The sequence below is a fragment of the Schistosoma mansoni genome, chromosome 4, assembly GCF_000237925.1.
Source record: "Schistosoma mansoni strain Puerto Rico chromosome 4, complete genome".
Taxonomy (NCBI): Eukaryota; Metazoa; Platyhelminthes; class Trematoda; order Strigeidida; family Schistosomatidae; genus Schistosoma; species Schistosoma mansoni.
The window spans coordinates 16645481-16658949 of NC_031498.1; the positions used below are offsets into that span (position 1 = coordinate 16645481).

At 36.4% G+C, this 13469-nt stretch overlaps 1 protein-coding gene across 1 annotated transcript in view; it reads right to left on the bottom strand.

Moving 5' to 3' along the window:
• The window catches only part of Smp_171750 (putative axis inhibition protein, axin), a gene marked incomplete at its 3' end in the record, with an annotated part of 37641 nt that extends 26046 nt beyond the window's left edge, over positions 1–11595 (bottom strand). Inside the window, 2 exon segments of the mRNA XM_018796997.1 lie at positions 2516–2830; positions 10900–11595. Of these exon segments, the coding sequence (XP_018652083.1) occupies positions 2516–2830; positions 10900–11531 (947 nt within the window). The 5' untranslated portion in view covers positions 11532–11595.
• Positions 11596–13469: the final 1874 nt, after the last annotated feature.

Here is a 13469-nt window from a genome sequence, read left to right on the forward strand (position 1 = left end):
AACCCTGAGATGTAGGTACATCCAGTTGGTGAGTTGCAGATCGAACAAAACAAACTCTCTAAATTCCATTGACAGCCAATATACATACATTACTTTTTGATTCACATTTACTATGTGATATCTAAACATAACAATCAACTAAGGAAATGGAAGAATAAATAGTTTTAACATTCTTGTGTACTTTTTCACACCAGCGGAATTCAAACTTATAATCGACACGATTACATACCATACATCTTAACCATTAAAAATGTACCCTCACCCCCCATATATAACGTTTACAAAATCTATAATCAATAATTATGTGAATTTTCATTTTTAACTGAAGAAAAGAATAACTTTAAGTCAATCTATGTAATGCATTTTATAACTTCAATCTATGTACAATACCGATACATACCCATAAAAATGAATTTACCTTTGATCTTTTCTACTTTATTCAATGTTGTATTTCTTTTTTGTATATACAATGGTATTTTACTCTCTTTTCTCTTTTATTGTCTATCTACATCTACATCTATACATCTCTATATGTATCTATGTATCTATGACTATAATATTGACTTAATATGTATGTATTATCTTTTTTGTTGTTTTTTTGTTAGAAAGCCAGAAAAAAAAAGAGAAAGAGTCTTTTTCTTTTTCTCTCTCATAATAATGTCACCATTTACTTATTAAAACAATTACTATGAAACATTGATATGTCGGAAAATCGCTTTGTAGTTACTATGATAATAAAGTGAATAGTTGCATCGGAATACACACATCCACATACACACACACACTTGTGTACAGAGACAGTAAGATATAGATCCAAAGAGTATATTGGTTACTAGTGTGTAAATGTACAGTTATAATAAAAAGTTTTACCTGTACATATAATATAGAACCACTTAATTACTATGTGTACATAAACATATAAACTTGCTTAGAGGTATAAGTACACACTATATATTCACAATTTGTTAATACAATGATGATATCATAGACTATCGTAACCAACGGTTGGGGACTCTAGGTGACATGGCTCAGAATTGATCACAATGGCGTAGGTGTATACACTCTTTCTGATATATAAATATATATATTAGAATGTTCATTCACTGGTTTGCTTCTTTCTTTTAACGGATCATAATTTAGCTTCTATATTTGCTAATACATATGTAATTTTTATGTATAGTTGAAATCATGAGTCAACTGAAGCTAGACCACCATGGAAAACCTAGAAGCACTAGACGGCTGTTTCGTCCTATTGTGGGACTCCTCAGCAGTACGCATCCGCGATCCCACCTCGCGAGATTCGAACTCAGGACCTACCATATGTAATTGATAAATACAGCTCCGTGATATGGACGTGATATAACTTACAAATGGAAGCAGACAATATAAAAATAAAAAAAAACTTACAATATCAATAATACTATCGTCATCATGACAACAAGAAAAGAAAAGAAAATTCTATACCCAACTAGGAATACATGAAAAACAACTGTAAAATGATAGATGGCTATTAGAGTATTATCATTATCAAACTTTGTTGTGTAAAATGTAACTCTACCTATTCGCCCACTATTTTTTTTTTCAAATACAAAGAGAATAAAAAACGTTTGACATCTTTCTTATTGGACATTGTTTGTTTGTTTGTTTTGTTTTTTGTTCTACACGTACGTCCATTCAATGATACCTACGATTGTACACATTTGGAACTGCCCTTAAATTTATTTCTTTTTCGTATATGTGTGAGAGATTTACATTGGAAAAGATGAAATAATCTTACACATACATAGATACTACACAAACATACATATACACACAGAGATACACGAAGAGATGATAAGTACTGAACGCAAACAAATAAAAGGTATTGGTAGTGTGCATGAAAAGTTATGAACAGAAAGTGTATATAGAATACATAAAAATGACCACCACGAAATAAGTAACAATATAAGTGGATGATATGTATTGACAAAATGAGGAGGAAAAAGGGTATCATAATCGATAACTACGTATATAAACAAAAAAACAAACAGTACAATACAACTATCATTACTTAGTATTGTCTGTTTGAATCTTCCCATTGATGTTTTAGGACTGCAACTGGTCAGTCTCTAATTGGCATATATGTGCATACTATGTGTATTGTCTCGATATTAGCCTTAATTCACAAGCATTGTAAGTAAAGATGGATAGTAGCTAGCAGTGGAATCCAGTTTCGTCGCGCGTTTCGTCCTAAACATCAATGGGATGATTCAAACAAACAATAGTACTAATTGAATTTAAACTTCACCACATTGCACAAGCAAGTAACTATCAGGACTCAGTAGCTGAGTAGATAACGTGATGGCGTTTGAAGCGAAAGGTACTGGGTTCGAGCCCCATATAGGACGAAACGCGCGTCCTGGATTCCACTGCTAGCCACTATCCATCTTCGCTTATCATTACTATTGTTGATGATAGTAACAATAAAAATAAATTATATGAATTTTTTAAAAAATATTCAACTAGACCAACATACATGGAATCATTCGCTGTCATAGGCATTTTAGGAATACCACCAGGTAGTGGATGATCGTGAATGTTAAGAAATTGATGACGACTAGTTGATCGATGGTGATGATGATTTGATTTACATGACTTATCATAATGAAGATCAGGTTGTGCAGAATGAATAACTGGTGATTGAATTGTTGAAGATGTCCAACTGGTAGTAAGTCGAACAAAAGGATTTGTGGAAATTTGTTCTGAAGTCGAAGGTACATTACAATTATTATTATTGGCAAGGTAATAATCTGGAGTGAATAAGGGATGAAAATTCTTGGCACCAGGAGACCTAAAAGAAATGATATGAAATGATAAATAGACTGAATAAAAACAAAGAAGCCAATAGTTAAAAAAATTATAGTTTGACGCAGATATTCTGAACAACTGGCACACCCTATGATAGACAGCCAAGTGGAATACATATTTTTCAAGGAGTCAATCAAATCCAAGCTTAAACAGGTGATGTGATCAATGAAAACAATTACTGACTTCAACCTTAATATCAATAATATAGTTTGGAGAATTAAGTGATTGAACAATAAAGAATATCAAAAAAGAAAAATAATCAAGATGACATACAAGCACTAGCTTCTTATATGCATGAAATAGCCTCTTAGTCGCGTGTTGGTATTAAATGGTAAACCACTGAAAAACAAAATGATCAGGGACTATTTGAGAGTTTTTTATACTGGTTTGAGACCCCACAGTCACAGATATTCAGTTTCCCATAGTTCTACCATAAGATATCGACATCTTTGGCGCGTTAAGTTAGAATCATGTGCTCCACATATCCAACTATGGTCAACCCAATACAAAAGAGTAGTGGGAATCATTCAAATATATCAACGATATCGATCTTACAATATTTAAAATTAACAAGCCTAGCAACTAGTCACAAGCAACGTGCAACTTGACACATAAGAAAATCGGCTCACGTTGGCCCACTTCACAGGCGCAGCGAAATAGAAATTATTAAGGCCATAGCAAGAATAGTAGAAGTTGTAACAGCATCATGTTGGCAGAAAAAATTAGACATTGACAGTATGATTCGAGAAGAAAAATTAAGTTTTCAAAATAAGACGTGAAAGTTAATTAGGAGCACAAAACCTAAAGTACGATAAAGAGGGAACGAATCTGCTCTATTGTAAATGATTCTGAACAATCACTGAACATCTTCAACCGTTAGTTAAGACATTTGCTTGGAAACCAAGAGGTCTAAATCCAACGACAGGTCTCAGTCTAACTGTCGATGACTTTATATAACCAAGAAGTAGATAACACAATCGATGATATCTGAAAACTACTCTACTTCCGTTGAGATTTTATGAATTTTATGAAGTATAAACCGTTTTCGACCAGTTTGAGAAGTTATATCGTTTCTAAGAGAATTAGTTTTTGATATAATCTCTGCATAAATATGTGGAAGATATCTTTTCACAATACCTATGATGCCGACAAAATATTCATCTGCAAACTAAACATCAAGTTCGTTGTACTGAGAAGCATATTCATGAGAGAACTTTTACTGTTGAGAAATATACCTAGATTAAAGATATTTAATCATGGATAGTGGCGTATAAGTGTTTACTGCGTGACAGATAATTTAGTGACGTCGAGTTTCGACACATGGTTCTTGGATGGGATCTTGAATCTGAATTGTTCTGTACTATTGTCTCAAAATACTGTGTTGACTCAAATAGAACCTAACGCAAGCGGAATAAATGTGATGATTAGACCGGGGCATGAAATAATTCATCAAAGTTACTGACTCTTATTGTGATAAAGAACAAAACATCCGACTTCCAGTCACAGGTTCGAATCCCGCCAAAAAAACAATGCTGCTTAAAGCTTTCTATAAAAATATGTTTTTGGTGAATGAGCTACCCTACACCAAACTTTTACGATGCATTCACAACCCTTATCTCTTAAAATTTAAACATTTTACCGTTTTTCACTTATTTTCCTATCCTCATAGATATCCTTCTCATCTGTATAACAACCATTAGATCTTTCCATGTTTGAAGCAATAAATGTTAGCCATTTGTTATTCAAAATATCCAAACCCAAGATAAATGTGGAAATTCATATATCATTGTTACTGTAACAACTAATTACGTTACAAATATTATCGATCAACTAGTCCTCTCATTTTTAGTAACCACCATGGAAAACCTAGAAGCACTGAACGAACGTTTCGTCCTATCATAGGACTCCTCAGTGGCAGTGCACATCCACGATCCCGCCTCGGGAGCGAGATTCGAACCCAGGACCTATCAGTCTCACACTAGAGAACTTAACCGATAGACCACTGAGCTGGTCGGCATCCAACGGTGTTAATATATTTCTATATATAGATTGTTATAAATAAGACGAAAGTCATCATCATCATTATCATTATTACAATATACCTTTACACTAAAATTAAACAAAAATAGTCATAAAAATTCATTCACATAAAGTGGAATTTTATGAGTCTCTCTCTCTCTCTCACACACACACACTCTCTCACCACCTCACACATGCGCTTATATTCTTTACTCTATAAAACGTTGTGCTTAATCTTTTCTTTTTTTTATTACTTTGTCGCTATTTTTTGTTGTTGTTTACTTTGATGTGTGATTTTCTCTTTTCTTCAAACAAATAGATAGATAAAATCATAGGTGGTGTCTTTTGATGTGAGATGCCGACAATCAATTCAATGTTTTCTTAATAAAATAACCCCCCCTTTTGTACTTTCTATCATATACACATACATACAATCCCTTATAACACATTCGTATACACTTAATAAACTTCATTGGTTTTATGTCTAGTGCATTGACATAAAAATTTGTTTGATCGTTATTGTGTATGCATAGATACATATACATATACATGTATGTCTTTATGTGTGTGTGTGTGTAAGTGAGAGAGCATCGTAAGTTTCCATTTTTTTGCATGAAATGTTCTTTTTCTTTTATTATGTTAATATTCTTGATAAAAACAGAAGTGTAAATGTTAGGGAGAAAGAGAGTTTACTTTTTGGTTATAGTCACTATCTACTGCTACTTATTGCTACGCGATACTACTAATTTGATGTATGTATCTCATTATGTGTATATATTCACTGTGTTGCTTTATACCGATTACCATCATACATTAAAAAAAAAAACATAAAAGTGTAAGAACAAGTTAAATGATGAAATCATGCTTAGATCAAAGAACAAGATTTGAATGATAAAGAAATTAGGTTTTTTGTTGGTCAATTGACCTTAATTTTACACGAATGATATATAAAACTGTAAGTAATATGCATTACTTTCCTAAGCCCCCAAATGCCCTGGTACAGCCGAGAGTGAGGAGTGTCCGCTCCCCCTCTCCAAATGCTCTCAAATGGCCACGCGTATATAGCCTCTACCAGGGAAATCCTACTCACTGCCTTCTCACAGCATTACTGTTGTTTACGAAATTGAGAGGACGAAAAGTGAATGTCCGGCGATTTAACCGGGTTGGTGGACACGGCGAGTCCACCTAGGGGAGTTGGAAAACCCTGATTCAAAAACAGTAGTGCACATTGGCTCCAGTATGCTGATGGAACAAATGACGTACGAACCTATTGTTGATCTGTGGTTACCATGGGACTGCATGTCCCCACGATGCTCCACTGCCTTGTGGATCAGACCTTCAGGTCAAAGGCTCCGGGTGTGGTCCCGTGAGAAAACCACCTGCTTCAGTTTGGGCATGTGGGCAGTATCACAGCCCTCACACAAATCAAATGAGATTTGTGCGGCGCATATATATATCTATTGCCCCCTTGTACCAATATTTATGTGTTTAAATAAAAGAAATTACTTTCCTAAATCATTGTGATTAAGATCGAGATTGTAAATAGAAAAATGTATACATCAATTTTATCACGAGCTAGTCACATGAATTCCCATCTTGTTAGGAAATTCAACTATTTCAATCATCCAGGAAAAAAATTAAAAATTAGATGATCTCCATTTGGCCTACATGTCACCTAGAGTCTCCAACCATTGGTTACGATAGTAACCAATGCAGATGCAGACTACTCGGTTGGGGTCCACGTGACTATCGTAATGAATGGTTGGAGACTCTAGGTGACATGGATCAGAATCGATCACAATGGCACAGGTGTATACACTCTTTATCTTCCCTTAAACCTTGAGATTAAAATTGCTTCATATCTGTCTTTCTTCCTACACTATATCCTTATGTACAACTTTTTTTATATATTACCACCACCAAATTAACTACTATGAATTCGGTGTTCATCTTGTTGCGCTAACGAGGTATGGCAACTTGGACCGATGCACATATGTGCCTGGTCCTACGTTGTAGCTGACTGACTACATACACTAGGTATAAACCTATTCAGTATATGACATGACAACTTCAATATCGAGTTGTTTTTTTTAACAAATTAGATTGTAAGTTCGAACCACATTTCGCCGTGGTTCACTTAAGCAAGATAAATAATAACAATAACCACACAAAAAATGTTTTCAGAATTAGTACAAAAATAATGTTATCCATTTCACAAAAAAGCGATTAGAGTAAAAAAGGCTTATGAAGGCGTTACTGACTGCTGGATTAAGCTGTGCCGATAGATTTAGACCATTTGATTTTTAAGCAACTATTGTAATCAATAGTCAGAGACATTCGGTAACATGGCTTAAAATCAGTTACAATAGAGTAGATCTATTCACTTTTTACCTTTTTTGCTAACATGATACGGTTACCATTTCTACTATTCTGACTATTATCCTGATAATTTCATTTCATTGTGCTGATAAGGTGTGGAAACTTGAACCAACGTTACGTGACTGACTCTTTGTTTCTTTACTGAACAACCCATTAAAGTTTGTTAACAATACAAAAGCAAGAATGTTTCAGCAAGAAACTGGTTTTAACATCTATTCCTATATATCTGGATACCGGATATGAAAATCGAGGAAAGACTTTTGTCCTACTTTTGGATTCACCAATTAAATCCCTTAACATCCCAGTGTCTCTAACATATAACACTCCAAACACGGCCTGATTTCAGCATTCGACTTCTGCATCATATTCGTCACCAATCTAGTGAAAACTTGTTAGTTACTCTTCCTATATCCGTTGGTATTCCATTGACATAAGTATCAGCCAAAGTGAGGATGTTTAGTTTCATAGTACCCCATTCACTAAGTAAAAGTTTTCGAACATTTGGTTTGAATCCACATTGCTTTTGTAAGAACTAATAATACCATCTAACTGCCTGGATTCAAGGAGAACTGGGGTTGTGACTAGTGACACGTGGTTATAAGTTGTGTTTTAAAACTAGTAAACCACCATTATACAAAATTTTATCTCATAGGCTATAATTATAATAACTGGTTTTAATAACAAGTGGTAATTTTAAGTAGCTGCTATTTTAATTTACAGTTTAAAGTGGAAAACAACTGATGTAGGACCTAGCACAAATATGCCTTTATAAAAGTTACCACAACTCGCATAAATTACCAAAATGAAAAAAAACTTTAGTATTACTCGCTTGGTGGTTCCACTGTACGTGAAATATGCTTTAAGGACATTTACGATCAAATGTTAAAAACTTTCAAACACACTGTCCCATACTTTAAGTAATAGAGAATTGACAGTTGCGCAACGAACTTTTACTTCAATGAAAAAACACCCCAACTGCATTATATGTGACAGAGACTGACAAAAGCCAAACAAGATGTTTATAATCATGCTAAAACTAGACTATCCACTCAACAACAAATTAGGGCTAGCAAAACTCTTAAGATAGTTAAAGTGGTTGACTCTCTCTGCTACCTTATTTCTCGTCATCAAATTGATCACTAATGGAGACAGACTCAGATGCGACATTTTCCATTTGTAATGAGCGAAATGTGGCCAAAACATCCTCATATTGTTCATCAATGAGGTCGGAACTTTGCAGCATACTAGAATATCCAGCAAATAGAACTATCTCATTTGTTTTAAATTAATGAAGTCCCCAGGCAAGTGATTAATCTTGAGAAAGTCATTTAATGAAGGTGCTACCTCTAGAAATATTTTTGGAGGTAGTTGGACAATTCTGACGGACTCTCATAGATGATGAAGGTTAAATACGTCATCGTGTTTACATGGGGGACATGGAATCTTTTTAGCACTTTAGGGTTTACCGAATGCTACATTCTAGCCGCGAAATACTTTTACGATTAACTGTTGCTAATATCGTTATACCAACACTAAGCCCCCTAATGCCCTGGTACAGCCGAGAGTGGGGAGAGTCCGCTCTCCCTCTTCAAATGATCTCATATGGCCACGCGTATATAGCCTCTGCCAGCGAAGTCCTACTCACTGCCTTCTCGCAACAGGGGGTGTTGCTTACGAAAGTGAGAGGACGAAAAGTAAATGTCCGGCACTTTAATCGGGTTGGTGGACACGGAAAGTCCACCTAAGGGAGTTGGAAAACTCTCATTCAAAATCAATGGTGCACATGGGTTACAGGATCCTGAGGGAACAAATGGCATATGAATCAATTGTTGGTCACCGGCTACCATGGGATTGCGTCTCCTCACGATGCTCCACGGCCTTGTGGATTAGACCTTTAGGTCGAAGGCTTCAGGTGTGGCCCTCTAAGAAAACCACCTGTCTCGGTCTGAGCACCCGGGCAGTATCATAGTTCTCACACAATTAAATGAAATGACATACTTTTGTGTGGCGCATATGCATCTGGTGCCCCCTTGTACCAATATTTATATTTTTAATTAAATAAATGTTTAACTCAACAGCAATAAGTCAAACTAACTTATTCACCAGGTACTTGGGTATGAGCCACACTAAATGTGAGGGCTAACGGTTGCCCAAACCAAAGTAGGTGAGAAGTCATTCAAAGCCGTGACTCAATAGGTGAAAGTCGGACGCTCTAACCACTGGGCCACCACTAAGCAACAACCGTTTAATGAGATGTATACACTTCCAATACATGGTTATCCAATTTTAGTTCGGTTAATTTTACCCAGTAAAACTTCGATATTTCATTAGTGTTTGGCGGTTAAACATCAACCTCGCTAAAAGCACGTTATATAATCCAGTTTTTCAGAAAATCAAGAATTAGTTTGTTTTTGTGTTTATAATCACGTGTTGGGTTATTACCCTTCAGTGTTTATATTCTAAACCTGAGGTCATATTCAACACCTCTTTCGCACAATGACATATATATGTTCATGTTTCAGCGATATAGCTTACGACCTGCACTGGTACTGCTTATATTCAATCCGTAACTGATGGGTAGAAATCAAATCTGGATTCAAAAGGATTAGACATTCGGAAGAGATTCTTTCGTATTCTTTTTTACCATCAGTTTCGTGAATATTTCGGGTATTTCTATGGTGCTAACATCAATCGGTTTTTGAAATATTGAATTAACTAGTAAAGTTAAATAAAATGTATTGGACACCAAAGATGGTATAATATGCATATATGACCTAGGATTAGAGGCATACCTTGTTAAGTATCAATCAGGAAAAGTTCTGTGACTTCTTATATTTAAGTCAACTTCGCAAGGTGTTGGCAAGTAAATTATGACGTAGCAAGTAGTTAAATTTTGAGTTGCAGATTGGTTGTTTAAATTTTGCTACTGTAAAACTGTTAGTTACATCACTTCTGACCAGTACATCACAAGTTAAAACTATATCCTACCTAATTTATATTAGTGCCAGGTAGTATCATTCACTCTTGTTGCAGCGCGAAACCAATTACATGGACATGTACTTACTGTATAGAGGGATCTTACGGGTTGAACCACTGCTTTCAACCAAGTTATAAACCAGAACCCTGGCCAATCAACTTAGTGTTTCCCACCAAAAAAACAACGTTCAAAGCAAACATAAAGCTATCATGGTTATACTTATTATTTCATTGTTGTTGTGAATATCAGTAATGCGGATAAAAGAAACTGTGACTGGTTGGCAAAGCCATATGAATTTACGAATATAATAATCTGGAAAGCCTGGCGAATCTCCACTCTGATTACACATGGACCTCAATAACTGAAATCCGAGTTGGTGAAATTTTAATCTCATCTGAAAATCTGAACGTGAGTATTAAGTAGGAGCTAGTTAATAGAACCGAGTCGTGTGTTTTAGTAAAACGTTCATATAAGTCTAAGATCTAGCATCTCAATAACTCTAGTAATAAGACTGTTTTTATCATAATAGACTGATGATTCGAAACGGTTGGTTAAACAGGTTAGGATAGATTATATGGATCAGCTACTAGACAGTAGTCGATAATATGGCTAACCTATACATTAAGCACTCATGTCCAATAGGACAAAAAAACTGAGAAAACAATTATAGAACTTACTGATCAGCAGAAAACCTATTGTATTCAGAAAATGACTTGTGCTTAGTGCGATTTGATCGTCGACTTTCCAGTTTATAGTCTGAGTAAAGAAATTCGAGGTACTTGTTCCGTGTTTTTCTGTCAGAACAGAGTGGTCCATTTGAAGTTATACATAATAAATTGCTAGGACATGCGATGAAGGTAAGGAACTCGGGATAATATTTTTGCTCCAGAAGACTTTTTACAACATTTTGTGCTGAGTCAAACAGGCACCGATCGGGAGGTTGTACAGAGGCATTAGAAGAGAGGCCTTTTTTGTACCCATGGTGGTAGGACGACAGGCACTCATTAATGTTTTGTTTTAAAATATAAGGCAGCGGAACTGCATGTGAAGCACCTGACTTTATATAAGTCCTATAAATAACCTTAGCGACTTGAAAGAGCTTATCCGGATTGGACAAGTCAGCATTTGATCGGAAGCCCTTGCAGGCAAACCAGAAATCAAGAAGATGACTTGCAGAATGTTTGTATGAAAGAAATTTGTTGAAAAATTCCACACCGTCTGAATCATTCAGTAGGTTGTCTAGATTTATGCCCCAACGGGACTGATCAAGATTACTCACTGAATCCCGACTATCAATCACAACATCCATATGTGTATTATCCAACAGTCAGAAAAGTCAATACCTCCAGATGAGAACTTCTGTATATTGCGGTAGTGTGAACAAGGCTACTCATTGATACAAAAAAACAAAACGTGATCCCTCAATTATATTGCCTCAGAAAGTATGTTCCTTTTTTAAAAATATTTCAAAGCGAAATAATTTTCGATGTCAGTTTCAGATTTTTAAAGGTAAAGATGAGCGTTCTAACGACGAGTTAATTCTCAAAACTATTAGTATTATGGAAATCCAATCTCTATATGAATCCGTCAGCAGAAGATACTGAAATTACATTATCTGGTGGAGCAGCCCAGTAATTTACCACTTGATCCACGTAAAGAAACTTCAGAAGTGGACTATTTCTTTTTAGCTAATGCACTGATAATACCATTTCAAACAACCAGTTCTAGCTTAGGAAAGAATGTGAGATGAATTCATATCAAAACCATTCTTCCTTATATTTTCAAGGAGTATGAGATCACCTAGAAGTCTGTGTTGATATAGTAAGGATGATATAAGACATCTTAGTTTGCTTTCTCAATGCAAGTCGGAAAGACCTGTAGTGACCGGCCAGTCTCGATAAGAACACGATTGGAATAATAGAAACAATTATTATTATTGTAACCAATTGTACCAGAGATTGTTTTACTGTATTTGTTTAACTGTATCCGTTTCACTTCTTGTTCCATATACCGCCTGGTTTGGTTCGAGCTTGCTCACGCACTGCTCATTTTGCCTGTACTCTTTGGCACGTCTCGGTATTATTTCTATACCACGAGATCGCCAATAAATATACTTGATCTGGATTAATAAAGCCTTCTGATTTACGAGCTATCAAAGGAACCAAGTCGTTTATGGGCGCGTAATCTAATAGTAGTGGTGATCATAGTCTGTCCTCGACTCGACATCCACTACAAACTGGTGAGCCGTATTTGGAACACGCACAACAAACTGGTGAGCCGTTGTTGGAACACGCAATACAGCTGGTAACCCAATCCATCGAGCACAAGTCAAACTTGGCCAATTCTCCAAACCAGATCAATCCGGTGAGTCTATTTATCTATCCACATCTGTTGCATATATTCGTATTGATTTTTTTCAATATATAATATTTTGGCAACTTAATATGGTAGATAACGATAAGAATAACATAAATATGATAGACTCCGAGATACAGGTTATCAGTTTTCGACCGGTTCCTTTCATCCCTCATGATCCAGAAGTCTGGTTCGCGGCACTGGAATCTCAATTTGAGATCCGCCGCATAACCAATCAAAGGCAGAAGTACGCCTACGCTTTGGAATCATTGCCCGGGGATCACCTAACCGCTGTCCGTGAGGTTGTCCTCAATCCCAACGTTCCAAACGTTTATGACCGTCTTAAGGATGCCATCCTTCGACATTTCCTCCCATCAAGAGAGGAACGATTGAGGACACTATTAGCACGTCACCCTATGGGTGATGCTAAGCCGAGCCACCACCTCACGCGCCTGCAATCCCTTGCAGGAAACATGACAGCTGACTCTGAGATAGTCAAGGAGTTGTGGTTCGAAGCCTTACCAGTCAGTATCCAGCCAACCCTTACGGCTCTGCTCGAGGACACCCCGCTCAACAAGGTGGCCCTCATAGCAGATAAGATTCTGGCACGAGTTAACACCAAAGGCGACCATTTGGTTGCTAGTTTTTCCCGTTCTAACGTTGATCTCGATGCTAGACGACCTCCGGCTCATGGGGATAGGGACAGATGTATCCATACTCGTCTCAGTTTCCGAGACCACTCAAATGTGCCAGCCCCCTACGTCCCCCGACCCAGGTCACAATCTCGAAAAGCCGTAACGACTCGCCCCAAGCGGGCATCTTCCAAGCCACGCCAGAAGGCGGTTTCGGAAGCGAGTCCAGGTTGGTGCTGGTTTCACCGTGCTTTAGGAGC